Raw genomic sequence first — 24,337 nt, forward strand, 5'->3', positions numbered from 1 at the left:
GAGGCTGAGGCAGGAGAATTGCTTGTACTCAGGAGGTGGAGGTTGCAGTGAGCTGAGATGGCGCCACTGCACTCCAGCCTGGGCGACAGAGCGAGACTCCATCTCAAAACAAATAAATAAATAAAAATAAAAATTATAAATGCCAACCCTCCATCTTCATAGAATCAGCCGCCATTGCTAGGCATCTGGCTTCCAACTAGTGGCTACTGAAATAATAAACTCCATATTTTAATACATAAATCTTCATCTGTATCCTCATTATTTCCAGGATTACTGTTTCCCCAGGAGGATAAACTGGACCCCAACTCGTACTGCCCAGTGGGTTCCCCGAAATGTAAGAGTGCTGCCAGGGATTTAAATCTCCACCAGGCTGGGAACTGAAAAATGGTTTTCTGACTGGGCACAGTGGTCCACACTTGTAATTCCAACAATTTGGGAGGCCGAGGTGGGAGGATCGCTCAAGCCCAGGAGCTCAAAACCAGCCTGGGCAGGGCCGGGCGCGGTGGCTCACGCCTGTAATCCCAGCACTTTGGGAGGCCAAGGCGGGTGGATCACCTGAGGTCGGGAGTTCGACACCAGCCTGACCAACATGGAGAAACCCCGTGTCTACTAAAAATACAAAATTAGACAGGCATGGTGGTGCATGCCTGTAATCCCAGCTACTCGGGAGGCTGAAGCATGAACTCAGGTGGTGGAGGTTGCAGTGAGCCGAGATCATGCCATTGCACTCCAGCCTGGAAACAGGAGTGAAACTCCATCTCAAAAAACAAAAACAAACAAACCAGCCTGGGCAACATAAAAAGATCCCACTTCTAAAAAATTAGCTGGGTGTGGTGGTGTGTGCCTGTAGTCCCAGCTACTCGGGAGGCTAAGGTGGATCACTTGAGCCCAGGATGTCGAGGCTGCATTGAGCCATGATTGCACCACTGCACCCCACCCTGGGTGACAGATTATACTATATTTATTAGACATTTGTGTTCACTTGTGAATTATCTGTTGGTGTGCTTTGACAATTTTTCTGCTGGCGTGGTGGAATTCTTATTATTTTTAATACAGAGATTAAGCTGAGATGGAATTTTCATTGATATGTAAGAACTCTTTATATAGCAAAGATCACTACATACACACTGTAGACACACACCATAGATACATACATCACGCACCACATACCATAGGCACACACCATAGGCACACTGCATAAACATCACAGACACACACACCACACACCACAGCCACACACACTGCACACACCATAGACACATCACACACACAACCCCATAGGCACACACCACACTCTACACACACCCCATAGGCACACACCACACTCTACACACACACCATAGACACACACATCCACCACAGATGCACACATACCATGACACACCCAGGCACACACACTATGACACACACACACTATGACACATACACATACCATGACACACATGTATTTCTCCTAATTTGTTGTTTGCCTTTTATTTATATTACCTATTTTGACATACGGAGGTTTTAAACTTTTATGTAAATTGATGGTAACTTTTTCTTAGTAACTTCCTTTATTACTTTTATACTTAATATAATCCTTTCCAAGCTAAAGATCGTTAAACATTGGTCTATATTTTCTTCTATGTTCAATGAACTACTTTTAACATTTCAAAAGCCTAATTCAAAGCATACATTTACCTGAAAGGGACTCACATGTTAACTAAAGTATCGAGCAGTTCATTGAGTGTTTATGTTGTTTTTATTGCTAGGCCCTGTTTTTATTGCTTACTCAGTTATCTGACAAAAACACTGAAATCTATGATAAATTAATAAAGCTGGGACGTTTATTTTTATTTATTTATTTATTTATTTAGAGACAGAGTTTCTCTCTTGTTGCCCAGGCTAGTGGAGTGCAGTGGTGCTATCTTGGCTCACTGCAACCTCTGCCTCCCAGGTTCAAGTGATTCTCCTGCCTCAGCCTCCCGAGTAGCTGGGATTACAGGTGCCCACCACCACGCCTGGCTAATTTTTGTATTTTTTTAGTAGACACTGGATTTCACCATGTTGGCCAGGCTGGTCTCGAACTCCTGCCCTCAGGTGATCCACCTGCCTTGGCCTCCAAAAGTGCTGGGATTACAGGCGTGAGCCACCACGTCCGGCCCTGTTTTTATTTTTTTGAGGCGGAGTCTCACGCTGTCGCCCAGGCTGGAGTGAAATGGCACAATCTTGGCTCACTGCAACCTCCGCCTCCCAGGTTCAAGCAATTCTCCTGCCTCAGCCTCCCATGTAGCTAGGATTACAGGCACCTGCCATCACACCTGGCTAATTTTTGTATTTTTAGTAGAGACGGTTTTGCCATGTTGGCCAGGCTGGTGTCAAACTCCTGACCTCAGGTGATCTGCCCGCCTCAACCTCCCAAAGTGCTGGGATTACAGGCGTGAGCCACCGTGCCTGGCCGGGGACATTTATTATATAAAACTTTATGGACAATTTTAAGAGGTGCCTTGGCCGTGACCCGGAGGCCTATGTGGTTTGGCCCACCTCATGGTCCACACCCTCTCAGCTGCCGCAACGCTGCACATGTGACAAACACGTGTGTGAGATCCACGGTTCTCATACTATCACACGCTCTGGTGAGAGTAATGGCTCATCACAGGCAAGATTTACCGCGAAATGGGACAGGCAGGGTCATTTTAACTTCCTCCCCAGGCCACCCCCTCCACCCTGATGAAAGCACCTGCAATAAAATACGTTTTCAGAAATTCACCAGATGTCCCTTCCAAAGATCAAGCCCAGCTGCTCCCCTCCCCTTGATGGGCAGGCGGCCTCCAGGGGTATTGCGAACGGGCTTCAGTGACCGCTGCTCGGAGGCTACCATGGGACAGTACCCGGGCAGCCACAGCCCTCCATGCCCTCCTTCCGCCCCGCAGTCCCAGCATGAAGCCACAGTTCCCCATGAGCCCAGGGCAAGCTCGTCAGAGACCCTTCCCTGCGGAGGCCCACAGCCCCTGCAGCCACTTCTTCCCTGAATCTCAATCCTGCTTCGTGTGGCCACTGCTGAAAGAGACGCTCAGTGCCACTTAGAGCGCACAGCCCACTGGTCCAGGCTGTGCACACCCAGGGACCCTTCCAGGCATTCCTCACCTCGGTGCAGGCCAGGAGCGAGAACTGCTGCCGGGCCCCCGGCTCAGGGCGTGGCTGGGGTGGCCCTGCTCCTCGGTGGCCCGCCTGGCCCCGCTGTGGGCTTCTCTCCCACCACCCCGGCCACAGTCACAGCGGGTTGTGTCAGGCCGCCCTCATCTCCCACCTCCCAGGCCCAGCTGGCGCCTCCAGCCCTGGTGTGAATTTCCATTCAGGGTCCAAAATCCACCTTGGCAGCGCCCTCATTCTGCAGCTCCACGGAGTCCTCCAGCCAGAGAAGAGAAATCTGAGTTTAACCCGATCCTGTCAGAAGAGGAGGAAAGAGCTCCGGCGCACAGGGCTCCCAGGCCCCTCCAGGACGAGGCTGGAGGACCCAGCGCAGCAGCTAAGGATGCAGCCCTCGGCGACTGCGGGCGGGGCCCAAATCCCTCGCCGGCCGGCTAAGCAGAAGCGGCTTTTGGCTTTTCCGCGACAAAGCGCAGCTCCGGGCCAGATGGCCCTACCCGGCCCTACCCGCAGCCCCGGCCCCAACCAGAGGCCCCACTTCAGCCCACCAGGCAGGACTGCAGCGGGGCACAGCCCCACGGACCCCAGCCCCTTGGAGATCCCAAACCCCATGCCTGCTGCTCCCACCCCGGAGGAGTCAGAGGCCGAGAAGCTCACACACCATAGACCACACACCACACACCACACACACCATAGACACACATACCACACACCACACACCATACCACACACCACAACACACACCATAGACACACATACCACACACCACACACCATACCACACACCACAACACACACCATAGACACACACACCATACACCATAGACACACATACCACACACACCATAGACACACACACTACACATCATAGACACACACACCACACACCATAGACACACACCACACGCACCATAGACAAACCACACGCACCATACACACACCACACACCATATACACACACACCACACACCACAGGCACACACACCACACACCATAGATACACACACCATAGACACACACACCACACACCATAGACACACACACCACACACCATAAGCACACACACCACACACACCATAGACATACACACCATAGACACACAGACACACATGCCATAGACACACATGCCACACACGACACACCATAGTCACACCACACATACACCAGACACCAAGACACACACACTACATACACACCATAGACACACATACCTACCACACACTACAAACCATAGGCACATACACCATAGACACACGCACTACATACACACCGTAGACACACACCACAGATACATACATCACACACCACATACCATAGGCACACTGCATAAACATCACACACACACACCACACACCATAGACACACACACCACACACACCATAGACACACCACACACACAACCCCATAGGCACACACCACACTCTACACACACACCACAGACACACACACCCACCACAGATGCACACATACCATGACACAACCAGGCACACACACTATGACACACACACACACCATGACACACAAACACACACCATGACACACACCATACACACACACTATGACACACACACACATACCATGACACACCCACATATACGCACAAACACCATAGGCACACACAATGACACACACAAACACACCAGGACACACACACCATAGACACACACATACCATGACACACACGCACCCCATGACACACACCACACACAGCCACCCTCTGCTCTACCAGCTTTGCCTCTGTTCTTCGACAGCGCCAGTGTTGACACGTCAGAGGCTGCCTGGGCCCCACTCCTTCCCAGCTGTCTCCAGGATTAGGGAAGCCCCAGGCGGATCCGGGGCCGCAGGAGCCTCCCTACCCAGCCCCCATGCTTGGGTCCATAAACACAAGTCAGCCACCTGTCCCCGGGCGGCAGGAAGTGCAGGCTCTGTGAGCTGGAGGAGGGGGCGCCTAGGCTCTGAGGGCTGAATAAGGGGCCTGGCAAATGCCCCCGAGAGCCCTGGAGAGTTTTGCAGCAGCCCTGGCGCCTGGGCTTCGGGGCCTGCCTGCTGGGAGCACCCCCCTGCTGGGAGCAGCTGCCTGCTAGGAGCACCTCCTTGCTGGAAGCACCCCCCTGCCAGGAGCCCCCCCCACCCACCCAGGAGCACCCTCCTGCTAGAGTGCCAGGGAGACACTGCTGCCTAATGGCCAGGAGCTTGCCCAGGGCAGTGACTTCTGGTCCACTTCTGTCCCTTGATTGTGTCCCTAAGACCCAGGGACCCTGGAAGGTTCACCTGTCGGTGTCACACGGTTCCTTCTTCACACAGCAGGAACAGAGGTACAGAGAATGGTGTCCAGGCCTCCTTAAGGACTCTCAATCCATGAGACAGGAAGCCCCACAGGGAAGCAGTGGCCCCCCGCCCCCTGTCTCCTCACATACAGCACTCTGTACCTTCTGCTCATTTTTCTGTAAACCTAAAACTGCTCTAAACAATGAAGTCCGCCACGCAGAAACTGCACACGGACGTTGAGAGCAGCTTTACTCATAACTGCCAACACTCAGAAGCAACCGAGATGTTCTCCAACAGCTGAATAAATAAATAAACTGCGATACACCTAAATAATGGAGGATTATTTAATAGTAAAAAGAAAGGGGCGGCCGGGCATGGTGGCTCACGCCAGTAATCCTAGCACTTTGGGAGGCCAAGGCGGGTGGATCACCTGAGGTCAGGAGTTCACGACCAGCCTGGTCAATATGGCAAAACCCCATCGCTAATTTAAAAATACAAAAATTAGCCAGGCATGGTGGCGCACGCCTGTAATCCCAGCTACTCAGGAGGCTGAGGCACGAGAATCGCTTGAACCCGGGAGGCAGAGGTGGCAGTGAGCCAAGATTGTGCCACTGCACTCCAGCCTGGGTGACAGAGCGAGACTCTCTCTCCAAAACAAACAAACATCATCTTCTGGGGGAGGGGGGAATCTATTAGTTTAAAATAAAAAGAGGCTTGAGATCAGGAAGCTTGCATCCAAAGAGGTGTGGAGGAGGCGTGGACGAGGGTGGAGTTGTGTGGACCAATGCCGAGAACAGGCAGGCACTAGAGGCAGGCTGAACAGAGCAGAGTCAAAGACAACATTTGGTTCCTGGACTGAGAACCCAGCTGCCGGCAGCCCAAGTTGTCTGATGGGAGAGTTTCCTAATGTCCTTGAATCTGCAAGATGCAAGACTTTGAATGGCCCTTGCCCACAGCAGTATGGAGCAGTCGATGCCCATGACCTTAGGGACCTGGAGTCCTGCGGGGTTTGAGGGGGGCAAAGAAAACCATTCGTCCTGGGAGGCAAGGAAGCTGGATGTCAGGAAGGCTGCCCCAGTATGGAACTCAGAGCAAGGGGGACATCCAGGTTCCCTTCTGCGGGCCTGGGGCTCTTCCTAGGGGCCAGATGCCTTCTCATGAGTACACGAACAGAGGCAGGGGCAGCCAGCAGAACTCCTAAGACACAAAATGACTGAACACTGGAAAGGGAGCTAAGACAGACCTGCAGCAAAGAACAGACACCAGGCTTTTCCAATCTATAGGAAGGACTCAGAGTTCATCAAAATCAAAATAGCAATGCAAGATGCTCAAAGCACCTTGTGGCAATTATTACAAATCCCCTCCCCAAATCCTGAGAGATGAAGATGGATAGAGAAGCTGAGGAGGCTGGGCATGGTAGCTCATGTCTGCAATCCTAACAGTTTCGGGAGTCCGAGGTGGGCGGATCGCCTGAGTCCAGGAGTTTGAGACCAGCTTGGGCAACATGGTGAAACCCCGTCTCTACAAAAAAAGCAAAAATTAGCTGGGCATGGTGGCATGTGCCTATAGTCCCAGATACTCAGAAGGCTGAGTCAGGATAATCGCTTGAGCCCAGGAGTTCGAGATCAGCCTGGGGGACATGGAGAAACCTCGTCTCTACAAAAAAACTTTAAAAATTAGCCAGGCTTGGTGGCCTGTGCCTATAGTCTCAGCTACTCAGGAGGCTGAGGTGGGAGGATCGCTCGACCCTGGGAGTTGAGGCTGCAATGAGCTGTACTTGCGCCACTGCACTGCAGCCTAGGTGACAGAGCAAGACCCTGTCTCAAAAAAAAAAAAAAAAGAGGCCGGGTGCAGTAGCTCATGCCTGTAATCCCAGCACTTTGGGAGGCTGAGGCGGCAGATCGCTTGAGGTCAGGAGTTTGAGACCAGCCTGGCCAACATGGCGAAACCCCGTCTCTCCTAGAAATACAAAAACTAGCTGGGCATGGTGGCAGGCGCCTGTAATCCCAGCTACTTGGGAGGCTGAGGCGGGAGAATTGCTTGAACCCGGGAGGCAGAGGTTGCAGTGAGCTGAGATCGCACCACTGCACTCCAGCCTGGGCGACACAGCAAGACTCCAACTCAAAAAAAAAAAAAAAAAAAGAGAAGCAGCTAAGGGTAGATCCTTGACAATAAGAACCCCCCATTCTCCTCAAATGCATCCACTTCACATTTGTATTTTGAAACGGTGACGTCCTTGTCGGTTTGTGTTTTCAATCATAAGCTCCCGAGTGCATGACACCTCCGAGACGCTCCTTTTATAATGTGCCTCCCAGAATGCCATCTTCGTTAAGGTTCCAAATGCCTTGTTTTTGTTGATGGAAAGGATAGCAATGCCAACTTGGCAGTTGGCACAAAGAATTCACAGATGGATTGAAGCCAGGATCTACAACTTGCATCAGCTTGAGTGTACAAAAAAAAGAAAAGAAAAAAAGAATAGCCGGGCGCAGTGGCTCACGCCTGTAATCCCAGCACTTTGGAAGGCCGAGGCAGGTGCATCACCTGAAGTCGGGAGTTCATGACCAGCCTGGCCAACATGGTAACACCCTGTCTATTAGAAATACAAAAATTAGCCGAGCATGGTGGCACACACCTGTAATCACAGTTGCTCGGGAGGCTGAGGCAGGAGAATCGCTTGAACCCAGGAGGCAGAGGTTACAGTGAGCCGAGATGGCACCATTGCACTCCAGCCTGGGTGACAGAGCGAGACTCTATCTCAAAAAAGAACGATTTTAGAAGGCAAAAAGTAAAAGCGTCAATGCTGATTCTAAACCATCAGCCCGGGGCATGATGACCAGTTGATTTTTTTTTTTTTTTGAGACAGAGTCTCGCTCTGTCGCCCAGGCTGGAGTGCAGTGGCACAATCTAAGGTCACTGCAATCTCTGCCTCCTGGGTTCAAGCAATTCTCCAGAGTAGCTGGAATTACAGGCGCGCGCCACCACACCCAGCTAACTTTTGTATTTTTTTTAGTATAGACGGGGTTTCACCATGTGGGCCAAGATGGTTTCGATCTCCTGACCTCGTGATCCGCCTACCTCGACCTCCCAAAGCGCCGGGATTACACGCGTGAGCCACCGCCCCGAGCCGACCAGTTGATTTCTGTGCTGCTCAAAGCCATTGGTGACCAGTAGGTAGGGCCAGATTTCTGCAAAATAGGCCATTGTGTAATTTGAAAGGAAAGAACAACTTGGCCATTCCTCAACAAAAATACACAGGCTCATAAAACAAAAAACTGTGCAGAAACTCCTCCACCAGAGAGTCATTCTTTCCCAGAAACCTGCAACTCTTTAAGAATTAGAGCACCATTGAGAAGCATGGAGTCGCAGCACCTGCAGCTGGCAGGGGTGTTAAACTGGTGATAAAGGTAGCTGAAGTCTGCTTCCAGGACGAGAGCGCTTTGAGGGGGCTGGAGTAGGGGGAGCTGCCTGCAAGGTAAAGACGTGGGAAACCTCAGAAGCCCTAAGGAGAGAGGGGCGGGCAGGGGAGGAGAGGGGCAGCAGATCTATTCTTTCACAATGCTGTTGGGAACCGGCCAGGCTGTTGGGTTGGAGCTGACACAGGGCGCAGCTGTGGGCCTGCTGTTAACCACACATGTTCCCTTCCCGTCCCCTAGGAGCCACTTGGCCACTGAAACTTGGCCTGGAGCAGCCAAAGATTTGGTGACTCACTGTGTGAGCAGTGGGGGTGGGTCTTCTCTAGCAAATATTCACAGGGCATGAGGTTAAGACATCTACTACCCGAAATTCACTGCCCAAGATTTGGTGACTTATACCCTAGAAAAGAGAGTCCTCCTCAATGTAGAAAGTGGCAAAGTCACCAGCAAACCAGAAATGAGCAAACACAGATAAAGAAATGACACAACAGTCTCCCCTCTTGTCTCCTTTTGAAAGCCCTCATTCCACGCGTATGAGCTTCCTACGGCTGCTGTGACAAATGACACAAACTTAGCAGCTACAACACAAATGCATAACCTTACAGTCCTGGAGGTCTGAAATCTGGAATGGGTCTCACAGGGCTAAAACCAGGTATCAGCAGGGCTGGTTCCTCCTGGAGGCTCTCAGGGAGAGTCTGTTTTCTTGCTTTTTCCAGCTTCTAAAGATCACCCACACTCCTTGCTCTCGACCCCTTCCTGCATCTTCAAGGCCAGCAGTGGCCGATCGAGTCCTTCTCATACCTCATCTCTCTGACCCTGACTCTCCTGCCTGATCCTGCGATTGCATCAGGCCCACCCATATAACCCAGGATCATCCCCCATTTCAAGGTCAGCTGCTGAGCAACCTTAATTCCATCCCCAACTTGAATCCGTGGCCACGTAACATACCATATTTACAAATTCCCTGGATTAGGACATGGGCATCTTTGGGGGCCATTCTTCTGCCAACCACACCAAGCCGAGGACACTGTAAGGAGCTGATTTCCAACTCGCGGGGCGGCCTCTGACCTGCTCACCCACTGACGGTGAACCCCCCACGCAGAGTGACTACTCTTTTAGCAGTAGGATGAGGACCGAGGCCTAGAACCCAGGAGAGGAGCGCGCCTGGGCCCCGACGTCCCTGTGAGGGCAGCGAGAATGGACACAGGAGGGCTGCAGGTTCATGACCAGGACCTGCCCGTGGAGGCTGCCTCCACCTAAGGTCTTGGTTTCCTGTCCTGGCCTAAAGGGCTCCAACAGTTCCCAAACAGGAAAACAAAAAGAACAGAGGTGCAAAAGTCTCTTCCAGAACCCTCCTGGAGGTAGCCTGGAGCCACTAGGAGAGAGGTATAACCCCAGCCTCTTCTCTTGCTCACTCTGTGCCGTGCACCGGCCTCAGGGCCACCTTGGGTTAGGGGCCAGGATGCAGTGGTCAGCAGGACAGACCTGGTCCTGGAAACCCATGGAGCTGGCAGTTCCCACTCACCAGAGGGACGCAGCCCATGCCCACTAGTGACAGGCAGGGGCAGAGGCAGAGGCAGGCAGGGTGTGGGGGCCACGGGACGCAGCCCACAGCCGATTATTCCCATGGCCATGTCACTGCCAGACTGCTCAGGGAGCAACACGCACTGAGCCCGGTCACCTGGCACATGGCCGGCAGAAACTGGTTCATCTGCTTTGCCCTCAAAGCCCAAGCAACAAAGAACAGGGAAACAGCGACACCTTATTAAACACGAGCCAGACACACGCAAACAAGGATCGCGTTGCCCCCGCTGCAGAACGTCTGCTGCTGGCATGCCTTGGATGAGGCCCCAGCTTCCTCCACCTGCCCAGAGCCAGGCAGGGGCCCTACCCATCTTCCTGGGAACCCCTGGCTTTGCGGGTCAAAGGGCGATATGGAATCCTGTAGGCAGCCAGGATCAGGACCCAGTCCCCGGGCAGCAGGCTTGGGGAAGGTAGCTCCTTCAGTCTCATCACGAGGATAATCCCCTGCGGGGCCGCCATGATTTCTCCTCGCAGCTGCGCTGAACTTCAAGTTACAGGATGAATTGAGAAAATAAAGATACCGGCTGCACACAGAAGCCACATTCAGGATACACCCGGAAAGCCTGGGGCCCAAAGATGAGCCTCTATGCAGAAGCGAGAACGGGACATCAAGTTGTATTTAAAATGAAGGAACTAGGGCTTGGGGCATTCACTGCAGTGCTGGGATCTTGGACCATAGGGAAAGAGGACCCCTGAGAGGCTATAACGGGGCAGGACCATCACCAAAACGGTGGTGAGGGAAAACCTGGTGGCCTGTGCGGCTGTGACTCTCCTTTTGCAACTGTCCAGCGGTCACCCTGATTAGCACCCACTCCCTGGAAAACCCCAAAGCCTCTGCCTCCAAGGAGAGACCATCTGCCGTTTGTACACCCTTGATAGTAAATTGTAAAATCCCATTTCCCCCGCAAAGAGCCAAGGAAGTCAGGCCTGGGAGAAGAAACTCAACTCAGAGGTGAGCCTGGATCTGGGACTAAGGAAAGACTAAACACAAAGGGTAAGGGAAGATGCAGACCCAGCCAGGAAATCAAAAACTGCCCTGAGTCTGGCTCAGGTACCTCCTGCTTCTGTGCTGTGCCTGTAAACATGGAGGCCTAAAGCTTCTCAGCATCTGTCAGTGAAGGAGCAGCGAATGCACTGCAAAACAAAACTGAAACTGGGGGGACATATTAACAACACCCAAAAGCAACACAACTGATCTTGCTTTGAGAAGGCATTTTAGTTACAGAAAATAAAAGGCAAAAGGCTGTCAGATGACATCTGTAAAGTTCACCCTTTCCCCCACTTCCAGAAGGCTAGAGTAATGATGAACTATATTGGAGCATTGAATTCAGGCTCACTCAACATGCAAAAAGCAGCACACGACTGAAGTGTGCAAGCCAGCATGGACGCGGGCTTGGCACCCGCCGTACGGTGGCTTCATAGTGACCAATCCAGAAAGACCACGGAGAAAATACTGCCACATCTCAGCGTCTGCAGCCCATACAGGCAAGCAGACACATGTATCACCTTCCAACGCCTGCGCAGACTCACCGCCCAAGGCTCAGCAACAGAAGGGCAGGCCATTCCGACTGGACAGTGGATTTGGATTATTTCTCTTTTCTTTCTGTTATTCATGTGTCAGAAGACACCACGGGCAGAAATCGAACTTAGTCTTACAGTGGCCCGATTTCTCTCATCCTTTGAGGATGGTTATGTAAGTTCCGAAGACAGAGTAAAGAACGTATTTCAAATCAGATGCCACCAGACAGCTCATAAAAGCAGATTTATTAGAGATGCAAGATCAGGTGCTCAAAGGACAGATAGGATAAAAACACCAACAAAGCCAACAGGATAAAAAACACCGCCGCTGAGGTGAACGGAAAAAGGCCTCCAACATCATTGCCCCATATTTTTGGGAAGGGTGCAAATGTGTGCTCTCTCCTGTGCACTGGCCTCATTAACAGCAATATAATGCAAACGCAATACAAATGGTGTACAATTCGATCATAAAATCATCCTCTGCGCTGTCACCTTCACATCCCAGAGCCACCCGCCCCCGGTGCTTAATGCTGGATGAAACAAAGTAGCTAATCTTACAAGAGAATTTAGGCCTGTGACAAAAATCAGGGTCCCTCAGCCAGGGAAGAAGGGGAGCTAAGATTTTCACAGGAGGTGGTGTTGCCAGGCAACCTGATCAGCTCTGCTCCCCATAGCATCCTGCAGGGACCCAGCCCCCGGTCAAGCTGTAAAGATAAGAGTACACATATGCACAAATAGTAAATCCTACATCTGCCTGGAATCACTTTCCACCTCATGGACCACACAAAGGGGAGTGAGGAGTCAAAGCACAAAAACAAAATGTTTTGTGTCAATCTAGTTAAATGTGGAAAATCCAAATAACGGTCATTAATAACAGTGTTAAATGACCATTTGACATTACTTACCACATCCTAAATGGTAACTCAGGATGTGTCAGGAATTCAATGCTTTTCATAATCCTTGCACGAAGTCTCTGAAGTAGGTAGTATAGATGGGGAAATTAAGGCACTGAAGAATTAACTAAGTGCCAGAGGAGTTGGGGTTTTTGTTGTTGTTTTGTTTTTTGTTGTTGTTGTTTGTTTGGGTTTTTTAGGTTTTTTTTTTTAAGCAGAGTCTCACTCTGTCACCCAGGCTAGAATGCAGAGGCTGGTCATGGCTCACTGCGGCCCTGACCTCCCGGGCTCAAGCTATCCTCCCACCTCAGCCACCCAAATAGCTGGGACCATAGGTGCCCACCAGCATGTCCAGCTAATTTGTTCATTTTTTGTAGCGATAGGGTCTCTCTAGGTTGCCTAAGGTGGTCTTGAACTTCTGGGCTCAAGTGATTCTCCCAAAATACAGGATTATAGGTGTGAGCTACTATGCCCAGTCCAGGATTTGTATTTGAAGCCAGCAGCCCATCTTTCTATGCCATGTTCTTAACCACTGCACCTTATTACCCAAAACTGTGGACAGAGACCAGTGCAATTGTAGGTAGGTTCTGCAAACTCAATGACTTTATCCTGAAGCCTGGGGGATGCTTTCCAGACTGAAGTGAACTGAGAATAGCAGCTAGTGGTGACATGGGATTAGTCCCACCTCCTTGCACTGTTATGAACCACTTGGCAGAATGTTTGTATATGAATGGTGGGCACCCTCTGTAAGACAGAGGGCAAAGTGGTACAACGGTTTTCTGGAGCTGGGACGTCCTGGGCCTAAGGCCTAATTCTGTCACTCCTAACTGCATGAGCTTGGGAAGTTACTTCTCTAAGCGTCAGTTTTCCCATCTGTAAATGGGCATAACTGCAGTCCTGACTTCATGAGCTTGTTTTGTGGGTTAAGTGAATTCATGCATGATAATTAGGAACTACTAACGCAATCACCAAAATTGCTAGAGGATTAAATAATTCCACAGATAAAAACTTTTTTTTTTCCTTTTTTTTTTTTTGAGACGGAGTGTTGCTCTATCACCCGGGCTGGGGTGCAGTTGCACATCTTGGCTCACTGCAACCTTCGCCTCCCGAGCTCAAGCGATTCCCCTGTCTCAGCCTCCTGAGTACTGGGATTACAGGCTCACGCCACCACACCGGGCTAATTTTTGTATTTTTAGTAGAGATGGGGGGGGTTTCACCATATTGGCCAGGCTGGTCTCGAACTCCTGACCTCAGGTGATCCGCTCGCCTCGTCCTCCCAAAGTGCTGGGATTACAGCCGTGAGCCACGGCGCCCAGCCATAAAAACTTTCGCCATAAAAACTTTCGTTAGCCATAGTCTCACCATAAACATGCCACTTACAAAAAATATGCGCACAATAACCACGCTCAGGATGCAAACAACAGCCATTAACGAACTTTGTAGTTAATACTAAAAGTTACTCCTCACTTTATTCTTTATTTACAAAAGCTTTCATGGTTCTTAAAAGTGTTTAGTATTCACCAATTTTACTGTTAGCGTTTCTAATGAGGATTTTCTACAACTGAGGCATGGATTTGAAAAAGTGTTCTGATCAATCAGTAACAGATTTGGAATGGAATCTCCAGCCCCCAGTCTTTGCGCCCACCCTCTGGCAATATGCCGCCTCACGTGAGCATCTTTAAGACTGAGTTCCCTTTTTATTCCAGATAAAAGAATTAGGAGCCTTCTGGTAGAAAAGAAAGCAGATCTTCAGGATCAAGTCGCAGAGGCTGGCCAATCAGCCCAGTTTCTCATTTGAACTTGACCCAGACAGTAAAACAAACTTTACCATAAGGCGAGACTAACTTTTGTTATGTCTTTTCTATTCAGTTCCTATTTCTGAATCAAATCTGAACTACTTTGTGGCCAATATACGACACCAGCTTCCGAGTGTGGGAATCACAGGATTTCAGGATTCAGCGGCTTCCGGCAGGATCCCCTAGGTTATGTTTAGCAATCTTCAGTTGCCTTTCCTTTTTTTCTTTCCTTCCTTTCGTTCTTTCTTTTCCTTTTTTTTTTTTTTTCCCCCAAAGGAAAGAACAAGGGAGCCCAGGCGGAACGGAAGTGAGTATCCCGACACGCGGATCTTAAACAGCCCAGACCACCAAGCCCGACAGGCCGGGAAAGCTGAGCGCGCGCTGCTGGGGGGACGCACACTTTGGAGGCTGTGTGGGCGCGCGCCGGCACCCCACAAGTTCTCATACGTCTGCTCCGCCGATTCAGCCAGACAAAGACCGCAAGTTCCCCGGTCCACCGCTCCAGACAGGCGGGGACCAGTCTCCCCGAATTAGGCCCATTCCGGGCCCGGGGTGCCCTCACTCGCCGCGGGGAAAAGTCCCCAGGTGCCCCTCCGTGATCCAGGTCCTCCCACAACGCTCCCGCTCCTGCTGGCGCCCTGCACCCCGAGGACGGCGGCCGGACCCCGGCCCCTCCCCGGTCCCGCGGCTGCAGGCCCACGCGCCCCACGCGCCCCGCGCGCCCCCGCCCCAGCTCCGCCGAGGGGGCGCTGCTCGCTGCACGGTGGACCCCTCGGACCCCGCCCCCGCGGCCCCGTCCGGGCCCCGATACCCACCCGGGTCCCGCTGCGGGGGCCGGATTCGCGCCGGCTCCGAGAGCCGCCACCGTCGCCTCCGCCGCTGCCGCCGCCAGTGAGGCGCGGCGGGGCGGGGACGCGCGGGGAGGCCCGGCCCCCGGCCCGCCCCCGGGCCCGCCCCCGGCCCGGCCCCTGCCTGCCCGGCCGGGCTCCCCGCCCACCTTCTGGCCCAGCCCTGGGCCCAAGCCTCTAGTTCCCTGCTGGCCCTCCCTCAGGCCTCGCCGCGTCCCGGCCTCGGGGACTGTGCCCCGACCCGAGCCCGGCGTCCCCGAGGGAAAGGCAGGGCTTCTCGGACGCTCCGCGTGCGCGCTGGCCCTCCGCTGCCGCCCTCTGCAGGGAGATTTCTCCTATTTCGGGCTAGGAAGGGAAGATACGCTCCGGAAGACCCCCCGGGCGTCCATGCTTCCCAGGGAGTCTCCGTAGGACCCCTGGAGAAGGGCACTGGAGCCCCCTAGGGCAGGAGATGGAAAAGCACTGGCCATGCGCGGGGTCCCCGGCCCCCGGTGCCCCCAGCCCGCCTGCCATTCCCGGGCGCTTAGCAGTCCGGCGTCCCCAGGTGCCCGGCAGGTCCCTTCGGGACCTCGAGCCGCCCGCTGGGCACACGCTGACTCCGCTGTCTCTTTACGGAAATTGAGTGCAGCCGAGGCGGGACCCGGGCGCAGAGAGCGATAAAGGAAAAGCATGGTCGTGCTCTAATCATTACAGTCTAAGGGACGACACGTCGAGATGGCGCGCGCCTCTGCGTGCGTGGAGATGGCACAAAGGCCGCGCCGCCCCCGGCGGCCCCCGCCCTCGCAGCGCGCGTGGTCCCGGCCCAGCCGGATGTTGACAGCGTCGCCTAGCAACGGGAGATGGCGGAACCGGGCGGCGCGGCGGGCCGGTAAGCCGGGCCGAGGGGCAGCGGGTCTTGGAGTCGCCAGGCCGCGCTCTCCGTTCACCGCTCCAGGTGGACCCCGCGTCGGCTCCTGCCTCGCCCCTTCGCCTCCACTCCCCCTTCCTCTCGCCTGTGTCTCTTCTCTCGCCATTTTGCTGGCCTTTCCCATCCACTGCGTTCAGCCCCTCACCCCCCCGCCAACCCTTCTCACTTCTCCCCTCCTGTCCCTTTGTCCTCTCTCGGCCTCCCTCTTTCCCCTACTCCAAGCGCGCGACTCCCTCTAAAACCCGGGACCGCTCGCTCTGTAGTCACCATGGCAACCACTCTGCGTGGCGGTCCCTGCGCGCAGTCCTCCTAAGAGTAGAGGGCTCTGCAGGGCGCGGGGCTGTCGGATGCTGCCCCTGACCTTGCTCCGGGGCCACTCGCTGTGGCCGGAGACCAGCCCGGCCCCGCGCCTCCCTTCTGCAAGGACAGATCCCCTCTCGCAGGCTTGGGGGCGACCCGCGATGGGAGGGGTCCCTGCGGTTAGGCGGCCCCGCGATGGACCGCGGTCACCGTCCTGGGGCCTGGGTGGAAGCACTGAGCGCGCACAGGGAGGGCGGCTGAGTGAAGATCCCTGCCACCGGGCCTCTGCTCGCTTAGGCTCTGTTTAAAAGGATAGAAACGATTGGAAAGAGTTTGGCCTTTTTACCTTTGACACATCGGTATTGTTTCATTTTTTTTTAAGGTGGGTCTGTATGTATTGACATGGAAAGACTAAAGGTATTATTAATAAAACGATAGGCATAAATGTAAAAGGGTAGGTATACTATGATCTCTAATTCAGGGTGTGTGTGTGTGTGTTTAAAACATAGAAAAATGTTGAAAGAATGTAGTCCTAAATGTTACCAATGATTATCTTGGGAAGGAAAGGGAAGATCACAGGGAACTGTCACTGTCTGTCTCTTTGAACATATCTATATTCCTTTGACAGATAAAAATAGCTTGAATCTTTAATTTTTTAAAAAAGCTGTATATATATTCTTGTGCTACGTAAATCGTGGAGAAACTCAGAGTCCCCAGAACACTTACTCTGATCGCGCTACTTTCTCTACGTTGTATTTCTTTTCCCCAGTTTTGTCCCAGACACAAGTTATATTTGAGGTGACTTTTCTGGGGTGATCTAATCCTGCTGTTCCTTCGATGTTTTAATAATTATATTTTTCATTCATTCATGGAGCTTTGCTTTTGTGGCATCTCCGCCACCTGACAGGCATGATATAGTGCTATGGTTCCTGACAAACAGGACAAAGTCGTGACAACAGCCTGGGGGTGGCAGAGAAGTAACAAGTAAATAAACATGCAGAATTCAGGAGGGGATAAGGGCCAAGAAAAAGAAAGCTGTTGCTTGAAACTGTTCAATTGTTTCTCTAAAACCAGGTCCCATCCGGAAGATGGATCGGCTTCTGAGGGAGAGAAGGAAGGGAATAATGAAAGCCACATGGTAAAATTCCCTATGGGAAGTTATTCCGGGCTTATATTTACTAGGAATTAAAGAGAATCAGAGTACGGGCACTGTGGCTCACGCCTGTAATCCCAACACTTTGGGAGGCCAAGGCGGGTGGATCACATGAGGTTAGGAGTTTGAGACAAGCCTGGCCAACATGGTAAAACCCCATCTCTACTAAAAATATAAAAATTAGCCGGGCGTGGTGGTGTGCACATGTAGTCCCAGCTACTCGGGAGGCTGAGGCAGGACAATGGCTTGAACTCGGGAGACAGAGGTTGCAGTGAGCCAAGATCACACCATTGCACTCCAGCCTGGGTGATGAGTGAAACTCTATCTCAAAAATAAATAAATAGGCCGGGCACGGTGACTCTCGCCTGTAATTCCAGCACTTTGGGAGGCCAAGGCAGGCAGATCACGAGGTCAAAAGATCGAGACTATCCTGGCCAACATGGTGAAACCCTGTCTCTACTAAAAATACAAAAATTTGCCAGGCATGGTGGTTCACGCCTGTAGTCCCAGCTACTCGGGAGGCTGAGGCAGGAGAATGGCTTGAACCTGGGAGATGGAGGTTGCAGTGAGCCGAGATTGTGCCACTGCACTCAGCCTGGCGACAGAGCAAGACTCCATCTCAAAAAATAGATAAATAAAATTAAATTAAAAACAAATAAATAAAGAGAATTAGGACTTGGTCAAGTATATTGTATGATGACATTATCTTGCACCAGAACAAACTCAATTCAGTTGAAGAGAGACTCATTTTCTTCCTACCCCATTCTACAGTGTCAGTGATTAGTCAGGGATGCAAAGGATGTCCAACTTTGGGTTGCCCTGAGTTTTTCGGAACTCATTTCCTGTAACGAAGGATGCAAAAATGATTATGAAAAGCAGAGAGGGCCAGGCATGGTGGCTCACGCCTGTGGTCCCAGCACTTTGGGAGGCTGAGGCGGATGGATCTCTTGAGGCCAGGAGTTCAAGACCAGCCTGGCCAACATGGTGAAACCCCATCCCTACTAAAAATGGAAAAATTAACTGGGCATGGTGGTACACACCTGTAGTCCCAGCTACTTGGGAGGCTGAAGCAGGAGAATCGCTTGAACCCAGGAGGTGGAAGTTGCAGTGAGCCGAGATCACGCCACTGCACTCCAGCCTGGGCAGCAGAGTGAGACCCTGTCACAAAAAAAATAAAAAAAGAAAGAACAGATAAACTGAAGCATGAAACATGATTTTTTTTTTTTTTGAGACAGAGTCTCACTCTGTCTCCAGGCTGAAGTGCAGTGGCACGATCTCAGCTCACTGCAACCTCTGCCTTCCGAGTTCAAGCAATTCTCCTGCCCCAGCCTCCCAAGTAGCTGGGATTACAGGTGTGCACCACCATACCCAGCTAATTTTTGTATTTTTAGTAGAGACGGGGTTTCACCATGTTGGTCAGGATGGTCTCAATCTCCTGACCTCGTGATCTGCCTGCCTCGGCCTCCCAAAGTGAAACATGATCTCTTAGTGATGCTGAGAAGGGTATAAATGCAGTTTTCCCATTGATATAATTACACTATAAAGAATAAAACCTCACAAGTTCCTTTATACTTTGTTTCCTGATTTTTTTCCTGCCACACCTTTACAGGTGTCACCACCAGAGAAGGATGATGGCCAGAAAGGTGAAGAAGCTGTCGGTAGCACAGAGCATCCTGAAGAAGTCACAACCCAAGCGGAAGCTGCAATTGAAGAGGGGGAGGTCCAGACAGAAGGGGAAGCAGCAGTGGAAGGGGAAGAGGAGGCTGTGTCCTATGGAGATGCTGAAAGCGAAGAGGAATATTACTATACAGAAACTTCATTCCCGGAAGGGCAAATCAGTGCTACAGATACAACTTACCCGTATTTCAGTCCTCCTCAGGAACTGCCTGGAGAGGAGGCGTACGATAGTGTTAGCGGGGAGGCTGGTCTCCAAGGCTCCCAGCAAGAGGCCACCGGTCCACCAGAATCCAGAGAAGGGAGGGTCACCTCCCCAGAGCCATTCCACGGAGTCTTAGGCCCGTCGGAGCAAATGGGCCAGGTCACCTCTGGGCCAGCAGTGGGCAGATTGGTGAGTAGCCCTGACTTCTGTTTTGTGGCAGTGTCGCACGGCCCACGGGGTTTGTCACCCTATGTGAGGAACTTGGGAATACATTATAAATACAAATTGCAATCCCTGTTAGAAATGTCTTAGCAAGGCTGGGTGCGGTGGCTCACGCCTGTAATCCCAGCACTTTGGGAGGCGAAGGTGGGTGGATCACCTGAGGTCAGGAGTTCGAGACCAGCCTGGCCAACGTGGTGAAATCCTGTCTCTACTAAATATGCAAAAATTAGGCAGGCGTGGTGACGCACGCCTGTAATCCCAGCTACTCAGGAGGCTGAGGTGGGAGAATTGCTTGAACCCGAGAGGCGGAGGCTGCAGTGAGCCAAGATCGCACCATTGCACTATAGCCTGGGCAACAGAGTGAGACCTTGTCTCAAAAAAAAAAAAAAAAAAAAAAAAAAGAAAAGAAATTTCTTAGCAAGCTTAGGTCTCAGGATTCACGGTCAAATGCTGAGAGATCCTGGACTCTGCTTCAGTGTGCCCAAGCCCAAGGCTGGGGGCCTCCATAGCCGCCATCCGCGTAAGAGCATCCAAGTTCCCAGGCTTCCAGAGCAGCATTGTCCAATGTGGTCCATCAGTCACATGTGGCTACAGAGAGCTCTCCAAATGTGACTAGCGAGCTGGAGGAATGGAGCTTTTAACTGTTTAAGATTCTAATTTCCATTTAAATAGCCACCTGTTGCCAGTGGCTGCCATAATGAATAGTGCAGTTCTAGATAAAAACAATGACAATAGCTGCGTTCTTATATTTTTTCATTAATTTTCTTTAAACAATCACAAAGTTACAGAAAAAAACGGAGTACAATAAAAAGGATCTTTTATTTTCTTAAACACTGGAGAGTGAGTTGCAGATCTGATCACCAAAGCCTTGGAACGCTTCTGTGTGTTTCCCACAAACAGCTGGGACACAACCATCAAAATCTGGAAATTGGGTGGGGCGTGGTGGTACACGCCTGTAATCCCGGCACTTTGGGAGGCCAAGGCAGGTGGATCACTTGAGGCCAGGAGTTCGATACCAGCCTGGCCAACATGGTGAAACCCCATCTCTACTAAAAATACAAAAATTAGCTGGATGTGGTGGTGCATGCCTGTAATCCCAGCTACTCTGGAGGCTGAGGCAGGAGAGGCGGGGTTTGCAGTGAGCCGAGATCGCACCACTGCACTCCTTCATGGGCGACAGAGCAAGACTCTGTCTCAAAAAAAAAAAAAAATTCTGGAAATTGCCTTGCTCCATTTCCAAGGAATGCTCAGGCCTCATTCAGGGTTCGCCAAATGTCCCAATGACGTCTTTTGTAGCAAAGAGATTCAGTTCAGAATCAAACGTTGCCCTGAGTGCTCATATTTCTGTAGTCTCCTCAATCTTTCCTTGACAACCTTGACCCTTGTGAAGGTCATAGGCCAGCTGTCTTGTAGAGCGTCCCTCAGCCTGGATTTGCCCGGTGTTTCCTCATGATGGGATTAGGGTCATGAGGCTTTGGTGGGACTATCACGGAAGCGACGTGGGGCTCTCAGTGCGTCCCACCAGGGATGTAGGATTCCAGCTTCCACCATTCCTGATGATGTTCACTTCAGTCACCAAATTTAAAAGCACCAAGATTCTTCATTGTGAAGTGACCTTTTACTCCTTTATACTTAATGAAGATTTTGTGGGAAGGTGCTTTTTTCTTTTTTGGTTTAAGATAGGAAGGCGAATACTATTTAGAATGAGAAAAAAATTGTAACAGATTCCCACCAGTTATTGAGGACTTCTTATATTTGCTTACAAACGTATACAGGTGTTATACAACTTTTGGCAGATTTATCCCTAAGTGTTTCTCTTTTTTTTTGAGATGTAGTCTTGCTGTGTCACCCAGGCTGGAGTGCAGTGGCATGATCTTGGTTCACAGCAACCTCTGCCTCCCGGGTTCAAGCAATTCTCCTGCCTCAGCCTCCCAAGTAGCTGGGACTACAGGCACACACCACCACACCCAGCTAAAATTCGGTATTTTTAGTAGAGACGGGGTTTCACCATGTTGGCCAGGCTGGTCTCGAACTCCTGCACACAAATGATCCGCCTGCCTCAGCTTCCCAAAGTGTTGGGATTACAGGTGTGAGCCATCGCTCCTGCCCAGTATTTCACATTTTTGATGCCATCATAAATGGTTTCCAATTGTCTGTGGCTAGCATATAGAAATACAATTGGTTTTTGTATACTCACCTGATATTCTGCCACGTTGCTAAAGTCCCTCACTAGTTAGACTAGCTTATTTGTAGAATCGGTAGGCTTTTTCACAAAGATAATCATCTCATCTGAGAAAAAAGGCAGTTAACTTCTTCCTTTCCCATCCAGATGCCTTTTCTTTCTTTTTCTTGCCTGATTGCATTGGCTAGAACCGCCAGCACCATGTTGAATAGAAGCGGTGAGAGCAGACCTCTTGTCTTGCCCTGGTCTTACAGGAAAAGCATCAGTCTTTGACTGTAAAGCGCCATGTTTGCTGTGGGTGTTGCAGATGCCCTTTATCGGGTTAAGGAAGTTCCCTTGTATTCTCGGTTTGTTGTATGTTGTTGGGTTGTTTTTTTTTAATCATAAAAGGGTATTGGGTTTTGTCAAATCCTTTTCTGTGTCTGTTAAGAAGACTGTATTTTCCTTTTTAGTTAGTTAATTTGGTAGATTACATTGATTGATTTTCAGATGTTCAAGCAACCCCGCATTCTGAGATAAACACAGGGAGCCACTTTGGAGTGATGTGAATGTTGGTTCCTCATTAAACTCTTGGTTTATTTATATTCTTACATCTGCATAGACTCAGGGCTCTCCATGTGATTCACTGGGTTAGAACCCATTACTGTCATTATGTATTTTGATGCTCAATTTGGCCAGTGAGGGCCCATTTAAACCAGCCTTTGTGTGATCGGACGCACCTCCATCCTTCTTTGAGGGCTTTCTTGCTTTCTGCCATAGACTGCCCAGCCTTAGAATCAGACATTTCTCCGGGAGCCCTGTTTCTGTTAGTGGAAAATAGAATTTAGAAGTTATCACTTGGGTGCTGGGGTCCTCATTGATGCTGGGGTGTCACTGTCCCCAGGCCCTCTCAGCGGCAGGAGATAGGGCCTCTGTGCGTGTACTGTACGTACTTCCCCCACATTTATACATACACCATGTACACAGACATTCGCTCACATCTATATTTATTGGAACACACCCCTGCGGCCGGCCTTGGCTCACAACAGAACCTCTAATTCCATCTCACCTCCATAAGGAGCCCCTCCTGGTTTTCTCCTCTTCCTTTTTTTTTTTTTTTTTTTTTTTTTGAAACAGAGTCTCACCCAAGTAGCTGGGACTGCAAGCACTCACCATCACGCCCGGCTAATTTTTGTATTTTTTGTACAAGGGGGCGTCTCACCGTGATACCCAGGCTGGTGTCGAACTCCTGGGCTCAGTCAATCCTCCCTCCTCAACCTCCCACAGTGCTGGGATTACAGGCATGAGCCACCACGCCCGGCCTCCTCTTCCATATTTGTAGCTCCTTTCTCCAACAGGGAGAAGCCTGGCCCCATGATCCTTACTGTATTCACTGATGTGGTCAATCCTCCTGGATGTAACCTGTCTCCCACTTTCACTGCCTTGGCTGCCCCCTACTCCCAGCATAGCTTAGGTTTCAGTTGTTCTACAAGGGGAGATGGGAGTGTGGAAGGGAGGCAGGGAAAGAGGATGCTTTATGCTTCTGAGCACTGACTATGGGCTAGACACTGTTCTGTGTTGTCTTAGCATCCTGACAACCCTACGAGGTAGGAACTATGATTGTGCCCATTGTACAGATGAGGAAACTGAGAGGTGCAAGGTCATTGCATAGTCACCCAGCTGTTGCGGCAAACGGTAGCTCTTGCTTCAAAGCCACCGTTCTGAACCACAAGCCACCCATCCCTCCTACTCCCCTACCCTGGGAAACCCAGAAGAGTTTCTAAAAGTCACTTTGGAGAACAGCATGATTCAGTATTTGGTGAGCCCTAATTAAGTTTTATGATCACAAGTGACAAATATAAAACCAAAACCAAAATCTTATTTTAAGAATTGGAGAACAGCATGATTCAGTATTTGCTGAGCCCTAATTAAGTTTTGTGATCACAAGTGACAAATATAAAACCAAAACCAAAATCTTATTTTAAGAATTTATCAACAACAACAGGCCAGGCCTAGTGGCTCATGGCTGTGATCCCAGCACTTTGGGAGGCCGATGCAGGCGGATCACTTGAGGCCAGGAGTTCGAGACCAGCCTAACCAACATGGCGAGACCCCATCTCTACTAAAAATACAAAAATTAGCCGGGTGTGTTGGTGCACACCTGTAGTCCCAGCTACTCAGGAGGCTGAGGCACAAGAATCGCTTGAGCCTGGGAGTCAGAGATTGCGTGAGCCAAGATCATGCCACTGCACTCCAGCCTGGGAGAC

General features: G+C 51.0%; 2 protein-coding genes across 18 annotated transcripts in view; one reads left to right on the forward strand and one right to left on the reverse strand.

Moving 5' to 3' along the window:
• Positions 1–15,503, reverse strand: part of TBC1D16 (TBC1 domain family member 16) — a 96,635-nt gene extending 81,132 nt beyond the window's left edge. For 3 of the 5 annotated variants that reach the window (XM_009433444.5, XM_063799995.1, XM_001159856.8), the window contains exon 1: positions 15,416–15,503. The gene's annotated coding sequence lies outside the window, so the exon portion shown is untranslated. Of the gene's footprint in view, positions 1–3,126; positions 3,203–15,415 lie in introns of those variants that run through there. The other 2 variants (XM_009433442.5, XM_009433441.5) reach the window with 2 other exon arrangements.
• Positions 15,504–15,558: 55 nt separating this feature from the next.
• The window catches only part of CCDC40 (coiled-coil domain 40 molecular ruler complex subunit), a 67,344-nt gene continuing 58,565 nt past the window's right edge, over positions 15,559–24,337 (forward strand). For 5 of the 13 annotated variants that reach the window (XR_001711121.4, XM_009433450.5, XM_063799410.1 and 2 more), the window contains exons 1-3: positions 15,614–16,316; positions 17,730–17,793; positions 19,418–19,876. Coding sequence is in view for 11 of the 13 variants with exons in the window: in XM_009433450.5 (XP_009431725.3) it covers positions 16,288–16,316; positions 17,730–17,793; positions 19,418–19,876 (552 nt within the window). In the remaining 2 variants the exon portion in view is untranslated. Of the gene's footprint in view, positions 16,383–16,614; positions 17,038–17,729; positions 17,794–19,417; positions 19,877–24,337 lie in introns of those variants that run through there. The other 8 variants (XM_511721.8, XM_063799411.1, XM_054670216.2 and 5 more) reach the window with 7 other exon arrangements.

This window comes from Pan troglodytes, chromosome 19, assembly GCF_028858775.2.
Source record: "Pan troglodytes isolate AG18354 chromosome 19, NHGRI_mPanTro3-v2.0_pri, whole genome shotgun sequence".
In the NCBI taxonomy this organism is placed as follows: domain Eukaryota; kingdom Metazoa; phylum Chordata; class Mammalia; order Primates; family Hominidae; genus Pan; species Pan troglodytes.